Here is a 15,766-nt window from a genome sequence, read left to right as displayed (position 1 = left end):
CAGCTAACAGGTCACCTCCTACGATCACTACTTTCTCTGTCAGTCACTCCGTTACATTCTAAGGAGTCAGTACACAGCCTAGGGCTTCAGCTCAACCGAAACCTCACCAAGGAATTTCACATCACTAAGTTGATGAGGACCTCCTTTATGTACCTGCGCCAGATCTACCAAATGTGCAGCTATGTTGATAAACGCAACCTGATATTTCATCCTCAAAAGGGACAAAATCATAGGCTGTTCAAACACCAGTGTTAGTCATGGGATGACATCATCACATTGGAATGGCATGCTACATCAGTCTTTGGACTCTCTACCTGGGTAACATCAAGCTAGGTTGAGAGAACATTGCACAAATCTCATCTTTGGGTGAGTTTCCTTACTCCGAAGGTCATCAAATCTTCACAAGAGAGCACTGTTCTGTTCATATGTCTCACTTTTTATGTCAAAGTTGCCCCTAACCCCTACACTAATACCTAAACCTCACCTTGAGATACTTGGTGGGCCTCCCATAGAGATATAAATACCTATCTAGTGTGAGGACATTAAGGCTAGGTGCTCTCTATCACTCTCTCTCTATCTCTCTCTCTCTCTCTCTCTCTCTCTCTCTCTCTTTCTCTCTCTGAGCTTGCAATAAAACCCTATCACACAGCTTTACACAAATGACAAAGGTGTAGTTAAAGCCATGCATTATGGTACTTTCGCACACGTTAAAGGCGTTTTTTGCATGTGAAAAAGCCATATGTAACTGATAAATGACCCCCTTAATCCAGTAAAAAAAAATTTTTTTTTAAACCCTATCATTCACAGCTCGTTTGCTGACCTTTATATCAGTGTGATTAATCTGGAGCAATTGCCATTGATCAGTCTGGATGGCTAGTGCTGCCATAAATAAGGAACACAATTCAGCAGAATAAAAATTTGTATCTCCCCGTGAGGTTCTCTGTGCTGCCCTTCTGCTGTGCTGGAACCTGCTGAGACACTGTTTCCTATGATTTTACTGGAGGAAGACAACAAGGAAACAAGTGAACATTGCCAGTCGGTATTCTGCCTGTAAATAACAATAGTGATGGGTCCCAGTCTCCCTTTAGTATTTTTTTCACCTTGATGGGGTTTTTTTTGCTTCTTTTATCTGATGTGAATGTTAAGATTTTTTTAAAAAGTATTTTATATATGCTGTTCCCTGTACGTACCTGGATCAGTCCAGACAGTGGGTTATGTCCCCAATCCAGCAGATGGAGTCAGCACAAGCTTTGAGGGGGCGTATCCATATATACTACTACCCCCTCTGCAGGAGTTCAGTATCTTCTGACTCCAGCAGATGCGAGTAGGGGAATCAGGCTTCCCCTCCTTTTCCTTCACTTTCTTGCTTGATTATGGCTTGTTGTTGTCTTTTTCTGTGGATCAAGTTTGTATCAAGTTTGTATTAAGTTTAAAAAAAAAAAAAAAAAAAAGGCAGAGTTCTTTCAACTCCTGGGGAGTGGCTTATCTTCCTTGTCTCTTCTCTGCGGCCTTGCTGTTTATTTCTCGTTGCAGCCAGGGGTAAGTTTGTTTTTCCTTTGTAGTTTTTTCCTTTACAGCTCAGCCCCCGGTGCCTGCGAAAGCCGGTGGAGCCGGCCTCTTCGCTCTTTACTCCCTCACCCGCGGCCATTTTACAGCTCCTCATGGGCTGCTGAGTCATTTAGGGAAAGATGTCTGGGGCGGGTCGTGTGGCCAGGAAGGCCCCCCCCGCGGCACCCTCCTCTATTTTCAGAGAGCGGGCAGTGCGGGCCGACCGGGCCCCCCCGCAGCGGCGCCTTTGTGCGCGTGGCCCCCCCCCGTGGCTTTTTCTTTTCTCCTGCAGCGATCCCGATGCCGCGGCCGTCCCGCTGTGCGGCCTGCGGAGACCCGGGGTCCCGGATTTCCCGGGAGGGCATCTGTGCACGATGCCTTCCCGGGGGGGAAAGTACCTCACAGTCCCTGACTGATTTCTCTTTTTTGCCCGGGCGGTGCGGGCCGGCCACTCCGCCATTTTTGGCGGGAACGGCGGCCATTTTACATTCTGAGCGCCCTGAGGCGCAGGCCACGAGGGGGAACGGATCCCTGGAGGCCACGAGGGAGAACGCATCCCTGGAGGACTCTACCAGCGGGGGTGTTCCCCCGATTTTGGTGCAGGAACCAAGCACCCAGAGCCAGGGAGCAGGAACCACGCCGCCCCCGAAGCGCACCCGAGCAGGCCGGGGTTCTCTCCGGAGTTTATCCTGCTCATGCATACCGCTTATCTGCAGGGGCTGGAAGCACCTGTGGGACCCCCCCCCCCCTCCTAAGATCCCTCGGATGTCGCCCTCGACGCCGGCCCCCCCCGACCCTCCGGGAGTGGGGGCCTCCCGCCTTCCTACCCGGGTCCGATCCACGCCCGCGGCAGTGGGGGCGGTGCCAGACCCAGCGGGACATGGACTTGACCTCCCGGACGGGGGACAAGGGGACGGCACACAGGAGGGGGATGATCCGCGTACCCTACGCCTCTTCCAGAGGGAAGAGCTGGACGACCTCATCCCGCAGATCATCCAAGAATTAGATTTGGATCCACCACCAGACCCGCCTGCCCCTGTAGCTCCCGCTGTCATCACTTCTTCAAGGAAGGGAGATCCTGTCCTGGCGGCACTCCGGCCGAGGGCTCGGGCTTTTCCCATTCATGACTCGTTTTTACAACTTCTCACCAGGGAATGGGACACCCCGGAGGCCTCCCTGAAGAGCAGCTGGGCTATGGAAAAGCTGTACCCGCTCCCCGAAGATTTTCTGGACCTCATCAAGGTCCCAAAGGTGGACTCCGCAGTGTCGGCGGTCACGAAGAGGACGACTATCCCAGTGACGGGAGGTGCGGCGTTGCGGGACACACAGGATCGTAAGTTGGAAGTTTTCCTTAAGCGGGTTTTCGAGGTCTCCGCTCTGGGTATGCGGGCGGTGATGTTCAGTTCGCTTGAACAGCGGGCTAGTCTCCTTTGGGTGCAACAACTCCTCACGTCTCAGAACCTGCCGTCCGATGAGGCTGCCCAGGCAGATCGGCTAGAAGCCGCAGTGGCGTATGGGGCGGACGCCTCGTACGACCTTTTTCGGGTCCTCACAAGATCCATGGTTTCGGTAGTGGCAGCACGACGACTACTGTGGCTACGCAATTGGGCGTCTGATACGTCCTCTAAGTCCAGTCTGGGCTCTCTTCCCTTCAGGGGCAAGTTCCTCTTCGGGGAGGATTTGGACCAGATCATCAAGTCCCTGGGGGAGAACGCTGTTCATCGGCTGCCGGAGGATAGGTTTCGACCATCCAGAGCGTTTTCTTCTTCTCGGACCAGAGCCAGAGCGCAACGGCGCTACAGGGGCTACAGACAGACGGGCTCCCGGCCATCCGCCCCCAGGTCTCAGCCCTGGTTGCGCGCCTTCCGCGGGCATCGGCCCGCACGCACTACTCCCGGAACCGGGAACCCCTATACCAAGTCTTCACAATGATGCCAGTCTCGCCCACTCCCCTGTCCCCAGGATTGGGGACCGACTAACGTATTTCTAAGCGGAGTGGGCACGGATCACCTCGGACCAGTGGGTCCTGGATACCATAAAACACGGCTACGCATTGGAATTTGTCCGCCCCCCGCAGGGAAGGTTCATCTTTTCCCCCTGTGGCTCGGACCTCAAGAGAGGAGCGGTGCAGCTGACTCTGGACAGACTCCGGGAGATAGGCGCTACTGCGCCCGTGCCCTTCGGAGAGGTGGGCTCGGGCCACTATTCCATCTATTTCGTCGTACCAAAGAAGGACGGTTCCTTCCGGCCTATCCTAGTCCTCAAGGAAGTCAACAAATCCCTTCGAGTCGTTCGGTTCCGCATGGAAACGCTCTGGTCAGTGATTGCGGCGGTGCATCGGGGGGAGTTCCTCGCCTCCCTGGACTTAACGGAGGCCTACCTGCACATTCCCATCCGCCTGGACCACCACAGTTTCCTTCGTTTCAAAATTCTGGACCAGCATTTTCAGTTCACGGCTCTCGCGTTTGGATTGGCGCCGGCGCTGCACACCTTCACCAAGATCATGGTAGTTGTGGCGGCAGCTCTCCGGAAGGAGGGCATCCTGGTTCATCCTTATCTGGACGATTGGCTCCTCCGGGCGAAGTCATTCGATCATGGACGCTCAGCGGTGACTCGAGTAGTACGGTTTCTACATTCCCTGGGATGGGTAGTGAACTTCTCCAAGAGCTCCCTCATGCCCTCGAACGCTTGGGTTTTTTTTGGGGGCAACTTTCGACACCCTACTGGGCAAAGTTTTTCTGCGCCAGGACAAAGCTCAATCCTTGCGGGATCACACACGACGGTTCTCTGCGTTGCCAGAGCCCACCTCCTGGGACTACCTGCAACTCCTGGGAGTGATGGGGTCCACCATCGACCTTGTACCTTGGGCTTTCGCGCACCTCAGGACCTTACAGTGGGCGCTCTTCTCCCGTTGGAAACCAGTATTGCAGGACTATCAGATGATTCTCCCGCTCCCACAGAATGCCAGGGACAGTCTGGGCTGGTGGTTGGATCCGCCGAACCTGGCCCGTGGCATGTCCCTCGATCTGCCAAATTGGGTGGTGGTGACCACCTATGCCAGTCTAGCAGGCTGGGGTGCAGTCTGCGATCGAAGCGCCACGCAGGGGACGTGGTCCACGGTGGAGGCGAAGTGGTCAATCAACCGTCTGGAAACCAGAGCGGTCCGGCTAGCTCTGCGACATTTCCTCTCGCTTCTTCGGAACCGAGAAGTCAGAATCCTATCGGACAACGCTACCACCGTGGTCTACATCAACCGACAAGGAGGCACGCGCAACCCGCAGGTCGCGCTCGAGGCGGCTCTGCTGATGCAATGGGCGGAGCGTCATCTCGTCCGGCTAGCGGCCTCGCACGTCGCCGGTGTGGACAACGTCCAGGCGGACTTCCTCAGTCGTCAACTGCTGGACCCGGAGAGTGGTCTCTCTCCGACAAAGCAATGCAACTTCTCGTCCATCGGTGGGGGGCCCCCCACTTGGATCTGATGGCGTCCGCTCTCAACGCCAAGGCTCCACGCTTCTTCAGTCGCCGGAGAGAGCGCGGAGGGAGTGGATGCCCTGGTCCTCCCGTGGCCGCCATATCTTTCTTTTCCACCATGGCCCCTGGTGGGCAGGATGCTCCGCAGAATAGAAAGCCATCAGGGGACCGTGGTTTTCGTCACCCCAGAATGGCCCAGGCGACCCTGGTTTGCGGACCTGCTACAGCTGGTGATCGACAGGCCAATCAGGCTGGGGCACCTCCCCCAGCTCCTACATCAGGGCCCGGTATTTTTCGAGCAGGCAGAATTCTTCTGTCTTGCAGCCTGGCTTTTGAGAGGCGCCGCCTCCGGCGTCGGGGCTACCTGGAGGCGGTAGTATCCACGCTATTGCGGGCACGAAAGACATCGGCCTATGTTCGAGTCTGGAAGGTGTTCGAGCTGTGGTGTACCAGCCAGGCCACGAGACCCGCTAAGGCTTCTGTACCTCAGATCCTTCAGTTTCTACAGGCGGGGGTGGAAAAAGGGCTCACCTATAATTCACTACAGGTTCAGGTGGCCGCCCTTGGTTCGCTGTTGAGCGATGGGGGCTCTCTTCTACAGCATCCTGACATTGCTCGTTTTCTCAAGGGTGTCAAGCATATGCGTCCTCCGTTACGGGACCCTTGTCCCTCCTGGAGTCTTAACCTTGTGCTTTGCTCCCTGTCGGGACCACCGTTCGAGCCGCTGCGCAGCGCAACGATAAAGGATCTCACTCTCAAGACTGTATTTCTTGTGACCATCTGTTCCGCTCGACGCATCTCGGAGATGCAGGCTCTGTTGTGTAGAGAGCCCTATCTCCGTTTCTCCGACTCTGGAGTTTCGCTTCGCACCGTTCCCTCCTTCCTTCCGAAGGTGGTTTCTGCATTCCATGTGAACCAGACGGTGGAGTTGCTGTCCTTCTCTTCCTCAGAGCCGAAGTCTCTCCGTCTCTTGAATGTCAAGCGCACTCTGCGCCTCTATCTGGAGGCTACAAATGAGTTCCGAACCTCTGACCATCTCTTTGTACTCTGGGCCGGTCCTAAGAAGGGGTCTCAGGCCTCGAAGACTACCATTGCCAGATGGCTGAAGGCCGGCATTGCTGCTTCTTACATTGGGGCGGGTCGGACTCCCCCACCCGGAATCGTAGCGCATTCTACACGTTCTCAGGCGGCTTCCTGGGCGGAGGTTCGCTCGGTATCCTCGCAGGAAATTTGTAGGGCAGCCACCTGGAAATCGTTACACACGTTCTCGAGGCACTATCGTCTGCACCTCGCCTCTTCGGTCTCTGGACACTTTGGCGAGCAGGTTCTCCGAGCAGGCCTCGCAGGACCCCACCCGATTTAGGGAAGCTTGGGTACATCCCACTGTCTGGACTGATCCAGGTACGTACAGGGAAAAGAAAATTATTATTTACCTGCTAATTTTCGTTCCTGTAGTACCATGGATCAGTCCAGACGCCCACCGCGTTTGGGTTCTTGATCCTGCTCAGCTCTGCGCTGCTTCTTGCTCGCAGTGTTCTGTGTCTTCACAGTTGTTTCTTTTCGCTGTTTTTCACAGCTCCCTACAAGTTGGTAGGATGTTTGCAGTTACTTGTTGCGGTTACAATTGTTTTCATTATCTGTTTCCACAAACTTGATCCTTCGGGGGTTTCTACTCGGGCTTTGATATACTCGATACTGAACTCCTGCAGAGGGGGTAGTAGTATATATGGATACGCCCCCTCAAAGCTTGTGCTGACTCCATCTGCTGGATTGGGGACATAACCCACTGTCTGGACTGATCCATGGTACTACAGGAACGAAAATTAGCAGGTAAATAATAATTTTCTTTTTCTGCAGGTGAGGGAATGCATTTATTTCTGAACACAAAAGGGTTATTATTATTATTATTAATATTTTGCCCTGTATAATCACCTCCTACCTCTTTGGTCTTCCAGCCCATCGAGAACATGGCCCAGGCCTGACCATGGCCATTAATGATATAGGCTGGGGATGCAGTAGGGATGATATTTCCCAGGTGTAAGTACCTTGGATCTTCATTTGCAGCTGTTTAAAGTTTTCTCCCACATTTTTTTTAACACCGCACTCCCTCCTAACTCGTCCAGCCATCACAGTGGCAGTCCTCCACCTGAGCAGCCTGGTAAACAGACAGCCGAGCCTAGTTGGTAAAGTGTCGCCGTTGAGTGATGGCTCACAATTTCCCTCCTGGGGTGGCAGGTGCTACTTCTGCAGCAACTCCAGCTCCTCCTAGCCCGAGGAGCAGGCTAGGTGAAGGAATTGGATCCAGTTCTTTTGCATGTGTACCAGCTCTGGTCCATCAAGCTAATCTTGCAAAGCACTTTAATAGTTTTAATTGATTAAGCAACTTCTTTCAGCACTGAGAGATAGAAACGCATTGGTGCCGCTGGTTTGACACTTGATGAGAAATGAAGAGAAATTAAAACCTTTAGCGACACAAGTTGTTGCAGCTGTTGGTGAAATGTTTCCTATTGTAAAGTTACGGTATTAATTGGGCACATATTTCTTTTTTTTCTTCTCAGGTATGAAAGGCTGCTGCAAACGTGCTCCATAGCTTTGGTTGGCAAATATACAAAGCTGAGCGATTGCTACGCATCGGTCTTCAAAGCCTTGGAACACTCTGCTTTGGCGATGAACCACAAACTGAACTTAATGGTAAGCATTATCTTCTGTCCTTGCATGCACTTTTCTTTTCTCCGTGGACAGGCAGAAGAAGTGGGCGGTGACGGGCACCAAGACGGATAGCTCTCTCAGAGCTCCGAAAGACCAAGAAGATCTTTGATCATGGACAGATGTTCAGGCGCAGCCACCGCAGCAGTGGCGTAGCCAGAATTGATTTTTTGGGTGGGCACAAGGTTAACATAGGTGGGCACAAGGCATGCAGGTCTACTAGTTGTTTTCTTACTGATAAATAATGCCATATACTGCACCCTAGAATGGCTTTCTAAGTAGTTTGCAACAGCCATTATGTGTCATGTATGAAACTTTAAAATAATTTACTTCAATTATTTCAAGTATAGAAAACTATCAAATCCAATCATATAATAAAACAAAAATTAATGTATTCTTTCATGAACCATATTTGCAGAAACCCAGAAATCTTCATAAATACAATAAAATATAATTAATCATCAGAACAGGTGCAGCGCAGAGCTAGGGCAATTCACATTACAAGTAACATGAAAAAAAAAATTCAAATTCTGGTGTAATCTCAGCAAAAAATAACCCTCCACTGCTATTTTGTGAAGTAACAAACTCTTACAAAGAAAGAGGCATCTGGAACCTTGCCAAACAATCACAGCACTGACTCTCAGGATTCAAACAGCAACCTTATCAAAAAGCAGCAATGCAAATACTACACCAGGCCCTAGAACATTAATACATCACCTACGGGAATAACAGAACAGGCTGGACTACTACTACAGAGAAACTATATGCTAGAAATACTCATTTCTGTCACAAACAGGCAAAACTGAGACCGACCCTTACCTAATATAGAAATAAGAGACTATAAATTAGAAACAGAAACATGTAGATAAAGCCAAAATAGAAAGCCTGAGAAACTAAAATGTCTGAACAGTGGAATACTTAAGAAAGAGCAAAATACAAAAATATAAGAATGCACATTCCCAAAGATGACATATTTAAATTGCTCTCTCTCTCTCTCTCTCTCTATATATATATATTTATTTATTTTTTACCTTTGTTGTCTGATCTTTGTATTTTTCTAATCAGTTGGTCTTGGTCTCTCTTTCCCATTTTTTCCCTTGTCGCTCATTTCCTAATTCCTCTTCAGTGTCTTTTCTACTACTGTCTTCTTCCCTTCCACACACACACACACATATACATAAATGCTTTCTCTCACAGACTCCCTCACACACTCAGGCTCTCACTCTCATATGCTCTTCCCCCCCCCCCCCCCAAGCTCACATTCTCTGCAGACACACATACAAGCTCTCACTTTCTCACCCCTCCCCAGGCTTATATTCTTATGCACACACAGACGCACATCCAGGCACCCATTCTCATCCACACACACAAACCCATTCTCCCATTCTCACCCACACATACACACATTTAAGGTCCCATTCTCACCCACACATACACACTTTCAAGCACCCATTCTTACCCACATATTCAAGCTTCCATTCTCACCCACACACACAAACCCAGGCTCCCATTCTCACCCATATATATACACATTCAAGCTTCCATCCTCACCCACATATTCAAGCTTCCATTCTCACCCACACACACAAACCCAGGCTCCCATTCTCACCCATATATACACACATTCAAGCTTCCATCCTCACCCACATATTCAAGCTTCCATTATCACCCACACACATTCAAGACTCCATTCTCACTCCCATACACACCCAGGGTCCGATTTTCACCCACACACACACACACAAGGCTCCCATTCTCATCCTCACATACACATTCAAGCCTGTGCACAGTTTCCGCTTCCTCCCCCCTGAGCAGGAAGATCAGCTGGCCTCTCCTGCTGCCACTGGCCTCCTGCTATCTTCGGGCCGTATGGCCGACCGATCTTCCTGTTTGGGGGGGGGGAGGAGAGCGGAAGCGCCGCGCACAGTTTCCGCTTCCTCCCCCCAGAGCAGGAAGATCAGCTGCCTCTCCTGCTGCCACTGGCCTCCTGCTATCTTCGAGCCATACGGCCGACCGATTTTCCTGCTGGGGGGGGAGCGGAAGCTGTGCGCGGCGCTTCTGCTCTTCTCCCTCCCCCCCCCCCCAACAGGAAGATCGGTCGGCCGTATGGCTCGAAGATAGCAGGAGGCCAGTGGCAGCAGGAGAGGCAGCTGATCTTCCTGCTCTGGGGGGAGGAAGCGGAAACTGTGCGCGGCGCTTCCGCTCTCCTCCCCCCCCCCCCAAACAGGAAGATCGGTCGGCCATACGGCCCGAAGATAGCAGGAGAGGCAGCTGATCTTCCTGCTTTGGGGGGAGGAAGTGGAAGCTGTGCACGGCGCTTCCGCCCCCCCCTCCCCCCGCAAACAGGAAGATCGGTCGGCCATATGGTTGTAGGACCGCTTCCCCACGTGTGCCGTGATGGCGCGCCAAGCATGGGTTCTCCTCTTCACTGTCGCGGGGATGGGATCCCGCGACAGCCTTGCAGTTCTGGTGTCAGTTGGGTGGGCCTGGGTCTAAATTGGGTGGGCAGCTGCCCACCCAGGCCCACCCGTGGCTACGCCACTGCACCGCAGCACGAATTTCCTGTTTTCTTCCATGCGTACAAAATAAAGTGTTTTTGTTCTCTGTAAAACACTACAGCCAGTCATTTTTTCCCCTCAGGGATTTTTCTTTCTTTCTGATAATTTTTTTTATTTTTAAGTCGCAAGTCTGCTTAAAGAAAAATAAATTAGAGTTAATTTCTTTTCTTCAAGATGGAGTTTGATTTAGTATCGTTCCTCTTCAAGATGGCTGACAACAAGCCAGGATTCAAGAGTTGCCTCTGTTGCTCTACTAGAATGACTCTCTTGGATCAGCATGACCAATGTGTCCAGAGATCATAAGGAGGCTTCCACCTCCACAATTAAGGTGATACATTCTTCAGCGCAGAGGCTGCTACTTAAATCAAAAAAGGCACAGTCGGGGAGCCCTGTTGGAGGAGAGTTGCGCTGAGTGTCATGCGAGCATGAGGGATTGTGAAACGGAGGTTTGGAGACCTGCTTCCACCCCTCTCTGATGTCATCAAGAGCGCTGGCTGCACCTATTTAAATCTTTGTGCAGCGATATACTGGTGGGAGCGCTGTCGGAGGAGAGTTGCGCTGAGAGTCGTGCGGGCGTGAGGATTGTGAAACGGAGGTTTGGGGACTTGCTTCCGCCCCCCTCTGATGTCATCAAGAGCGCCGGCCGCACCTGTTTAAATCTTTGTGCAGCAGTATACTGGTGGGAGCCCTGTCGGAGGAGAGTTGTGCTGAGAGTCGTGTGGGCATGAGGGATTGTGAAACGGAGCGCACTGTTAGCCTGGTCTTGGATGCGCGTTTTCCCTTACCCCTTATTCAGTAAGGGGAGGAAAACGCGCATCCAACCCGCTGCACCTAATAGCGCCCTCAACATGCAAATGCATGTTGATGGCCCTATTACGTATGTGCGCGGGATACAGTAAGTAAAATGTGCAGCCAAGCTGCACATTTTACTTTCAGAAATTAGCGCCGACCTTTGGGTCGGCGCTAATTTCTTCCAGCACCAGGAAAGTGCACAGAAAAGCAGTAAAAACTGCTTTTCTGTGCACCCTCTGACTTAATATCATGGCGATATTAAGTCGGAGGTCCCGAAGAGTAAAAAAAGGTTAAAAAAAAAAAATTTAAATTTAAATTTGGCTTACGGCTGTCGGGCCAAAAACTGGACACTCAATTTTGCTGGCGTCTGGTTTCCGAGCCCGTGGCTGTCAGCGGGCTTGAGAACCGACGCCGGCAAAATTGAGAGTCGGCTGTCAAACCTGCTGACAGCCGCCGCTCCTGTCAAAAAGGAGGCGCTAGGGACGCGCTAGTGTCCCTAGTGCCTCCTTTTGCCTGGATCTACCGCTGGACCTAATTTAAATACTGCATCGCGCGCACGGCTAGTGGCCGGTGCGTGCGCCGGGAGAGCGGACATTCGCCCGCTCTCCCGCGGATTTTACTGTATCGGCCTGATAGTTAAAAGGTGAGGTGAGAGAGGGTATAATATATAAAAGAACATCTTTCAATAAATGGAAAAGGGATCTTAATGAAGGAAACAGGAAACAGCATAAGCACTGGCAAGTCAGATGCAAAGTACTGATAAGAAAGGCAAAGAGAGAATTTGAGAAGAAGATTGCCTAGAAGCAAGAACTCATAATAAAACCTTTTTCAGGTACATTAGATATAAAAAGCCTGCGAGTTGTTGTTATTACGTGTGTTTTAGTGGATCTTTGGGTGCTTTGGAGATGACCACACCCACGGGGAGGAGCCCCATGAGGAGCCACAGCATTGGGCTAGACTCTATACACAAAACACCGGAATAATTTTTTATTTATACAGCTTGAAGTAGCCACCAGGTGGCACTGGTGAGTTGTAGTCTCAGGGACCTCGGCATAGGAAGCCCTTCTCTCCAGGATGACGTCAGGAGGTTCCGCAGCAGATACTGTGGATGAGACAGATGAGAGGTTAAAGTACTCACTCGATGTTAGCTGTTATGGATGCGATTCCACCAGATAGATAGCAGTAGGTACAGGCACTGAGGCAGGGAGAGCAGGCCCTCGAGGAGTGAGTGCCTATTCCCTGAAAGGACCTGAAATAAAACAGAGGGTCCCCGAGGAACGGGTACCCAAATTAGTAGTAAACCCTGAAGGGCAGAAGGAAAGCTTCCCGCAGGCAGCAGAGAAGCGGCAGAGTAGTGCAGACAGGAACAGTCGAGCAAATCGAGTCTATTCGTGTCTTTGCCAACTCAATGAGCTAGCAATCTTGAGAAGTAGATATACCCGGAGTGGCGTGACGTCAGATATGGGAACGCCCTCGAGGTTCACGCCACTGGGAATACTTAGATGTGGTGTGCGCACATGCGCACACCCTAGCAGGTACCTGGGAGGAACAATGGTGTACGGCTGCACCATAGCCATTCCGGGGACGCCAAAGAAGTCGGCTTGATGACACTGTGGTAGCCATCTTGCCCAGGTAAGCGGGAGGAACCGAGATAGGGGTGCAACAAGCGGGGCGAAGCCGTCGAAGACTGACAGACGCAACACGAGTGAGTCAGTTGGAGCATTAGGTGATCAAGGGGTAAAAGGGGCATTTAGGAATGACAAAGCCATAGCAGAGAGAGTAAATGAATTCTTTGCTTTGGTATTCACTAAGGAAAATGTAGGAGATATACCCATGCCAGAAATGATATTCAAATTGATGATTCAGAAGAACTGAAACAAATCTCAGTGAACCTGGAAGATGTTTGAGGGCACATTGACAAACTAAAGAGTAGGAAATCACTTGGACCAGATGGTATACATCCCAGAGTGCTTAAAAAAGTGAGAAATGAAATTGCAGACCTGCTATTGGAAATTTGTAAACTATCAGTAACATCATCTATGGTACTTGAATACTGGAGGGTTGTCAATGTAGCGTCAATTTTTAAAAAGGGATCAAGGGGTGATCCAGGAAACTACAGTCCAGTGTCTGTGCCAGGCAAAATGGTAGAAAATATCATAAAGCACAAAATTGCTGTACATATAGATAAGCATATTTTAATGGGACAAAAGCAATATGGATAGCCAAGGGAAGTCTTGCCTCACAGATTTGAGGACATAAATAAACATGTGGATAAAGATGAGCCAGTTGATATAGGGTAACTGGATTTCCAGAAAGCATTTGACAAAGTCCCTCATGAGAGACTTCGTAGGAAAAAGGCAATGTCCTGTTGTGGATTGCCAGTTGGTTAAAAGGTAGAAAACAGAGAGTAGGGCTAAATGATAAATTTTCCCACTGGAAAAAAGTGAATAGTGGAGTGCCCCAGGATCTGTTCTGGGACCATTGCTAATGACCTGGAAATGGGAACAAGTGAGGTGATCAAATTTGCGGATGACACAAAATTATTCAAAGTTGTCAAATTGCAAGAGGATTGTGAGAAATTGCAAGAGGACATTGCAAAACTGAGAGACTGGACATGCAAATGGCAAATTAAATTTCATGGGGATAAGTGCAAAATGATGCACTTAGGGAAGAGTAACCCAAATTATAGCTACTTAATGCAAGGATCCACATTAGGAGTCACAACACAGGAAAAGGATCTAGGTATCATCATTGAAAATATGCTGAAATCTGCTCAGTGTGCAGCGGTAGCCAAGAAAGAAAATAGAATGCTATGATTATTAGGAAAGGAATGAACAATAAAACAAAGAACATCATAATGCCTCTGTATCGCTCCATTGTGTGAGCTATAAGAACCTGGCAAGTACCCAAAAACTAAGTCTATTCCATGTTACCGTTGCTAGTAACAGCAGTGACTATTTTCTAAGTCAACTTAATTAACAGCAGGTAATGGACTTCTCCAAGAACTTATCCAGTCCTTTTTTAAACACAGCTACACTAACTGTACTAACCACATCCTCTGGCAACAAATTCCAGAGCTTAATTGTGCTTTGAGTAAAAAAGAACTTTCTCCGATTAGTTTTAAATGTGCCACAGGCTAACTTCATGGAGTGCCCCCTAGCCTTTCTATTATCCGAAAGAGTAAATAACTGATTCACATTAACCCGTTCTAGACCTCTCATGATTTTAAACACCTCTATCATATCCCCCCTCAGCTGTCTCTTCTCCAAGCTGAAAAGTCCTAACCTTTTTATTCCTTCCTCATAGGGGAGCTGTTCCATTCCCTTTATCATTTTGGTCGCCCTTCCTGTGCCTTCTCCATCGCAACTATATCTTTTTTGAGATGAAGCGACCAGAATTGTACACAGTATTCGAGGTGCAATCTCACCATGGAGCTATACAGAGACATGAAATTTTCTGTTTTATTCACCATTCCCTTTATAATAATTCCCAACATTCTGTTTTCTTGACTTCCGCAGCACACTGAACCGATGATTTCAATGTGTTATCCACTATGATGCCTAGATCTCTTTCTTGGGTGGTAGCTCCTAATATGGAACCCAATATTGTGTAACTGTAGCATGGGTTATTTTTCCCTATATGCATCACCTTGCACTTATCCACATTAAATTTCATCTGCCATTTGGATGCCCAATTTTCCAGTCTCAGAAGGTCTTCCTGCAATTCATCACAATCTGCTTGTGATTTAACTACTCTTTGTCCATCGCATACAAATCGGAGTAAAATTGATGGAAACGCCCTCTGATAGACTTGTTGTCTGTCAACATCTCACCTTCTTTGTTTTTAATTTTAATAATGGTAGTCTGGGCCTGCCTTCATTTTAGAACATTGGCTAATACTTTCCCCGCCTTGTTCCCCCCTTCAAAATACTTTTGCTGGGTTAATTGCAATTGGTGAGCAATATATGCGGAGTCCAGTGAAGCTATACGGTTTCTAAGATCTTGCAACTGGGGAAGTAGTGACATAGAGGGTCCGGATTGTTTATGAGATCTTTCTAGGGCTTTAAGCTGGGCCAACAGTTGTTCCCGTTCCTGTTCCCTTTGTTTCTTTAATAAGGCCCCCCTGGCAATAAATTTACCCCTAATAACTACCTTAAGACATTGCCAGACAACCACTGGATTAACAGCACCTGTATCATTATATTGTAAATACTCCTGAATGTCTAGATCGATCTGGGAGACAAAGTCAGGGTCATCCAATAACGAGTCGTTTAGCCTCCAGTATTTTGTACCTCGATCATAGTCCCGCACCTGTAATGTAAACCAGATTGGGGCATGGTTGGACCACAGAATAGGCTCTATGTCAACCTGCAAGACTCTAGGTATTAAACCATTATTTCCCAAAAACATATCAATTCTGGAATAGCTATTATGCGGGGAGGAGAAAAAGGTGTAATTTCTCGATGTGGGATTTCGGGACCTCCATATATCCTGTATACCAAGGCTTCTCATCATCATTTTCGTGCCTCCCTGATTTTTTTAGGGTCTGAACTGGAACCCACCGAGGTACCTATTCTTGGGTTTAACGTCAGATTGAAATCCCCCTCCCATGAGTAACGCGCCGTCTACCCGGGAAAGCAAAGTCTGAGTCAAGGTGTTGTAAAAGTCCTACTTTTGTGAGGTAGGTCTGTA

General features: G+C 49.4%; 1 protein-coding gene across 5 annotated transcripts in view; it reads left to right on the top strand.

Annotated features, from left to right (window-relative positions):
• CTPS2 (CTP synthase 2) overlaps nt 1-15,766 on the top strand; it is a 428,947-nt gene that overhangs the window by 169,044 nt on the left and 244,137 nt on the right. For all 5 annotated transcript variants that reach the window (XM_029603286.1, XM_029603284.1, XM_029603287.1 and 2 more), the window contains one exon: nt 7,578-7,710. In XM_029603286.1, the coding sequence (XP_029459146.1) occupies nt 7,578-7,710 (133 nt within the window). The remainder of the gene's footprint in view (nt 1-7,577; nt 7,711-15,766) is intronic.

Source organism: Rhinatrema bivittatum, chromosome 5 (assembly GCF_901001135.1).
Source record: "Rhinatrema bivittatum chromosome 5, aRhiBiv1.1, whole genome shotgun sequence".
Lineage (NCBI taxonomy): Eukaryota > Metazoa > Chordata > Amphibia > Gymnophiona > Rhinatrematidae > Rhinatrema > Rhinatrema bivittatum.
The sequence above is the reverse complement of the archived record's forward strand: the minus strand, read 5'-3'. Positions and strand labels throughout refer to the sequence as shown.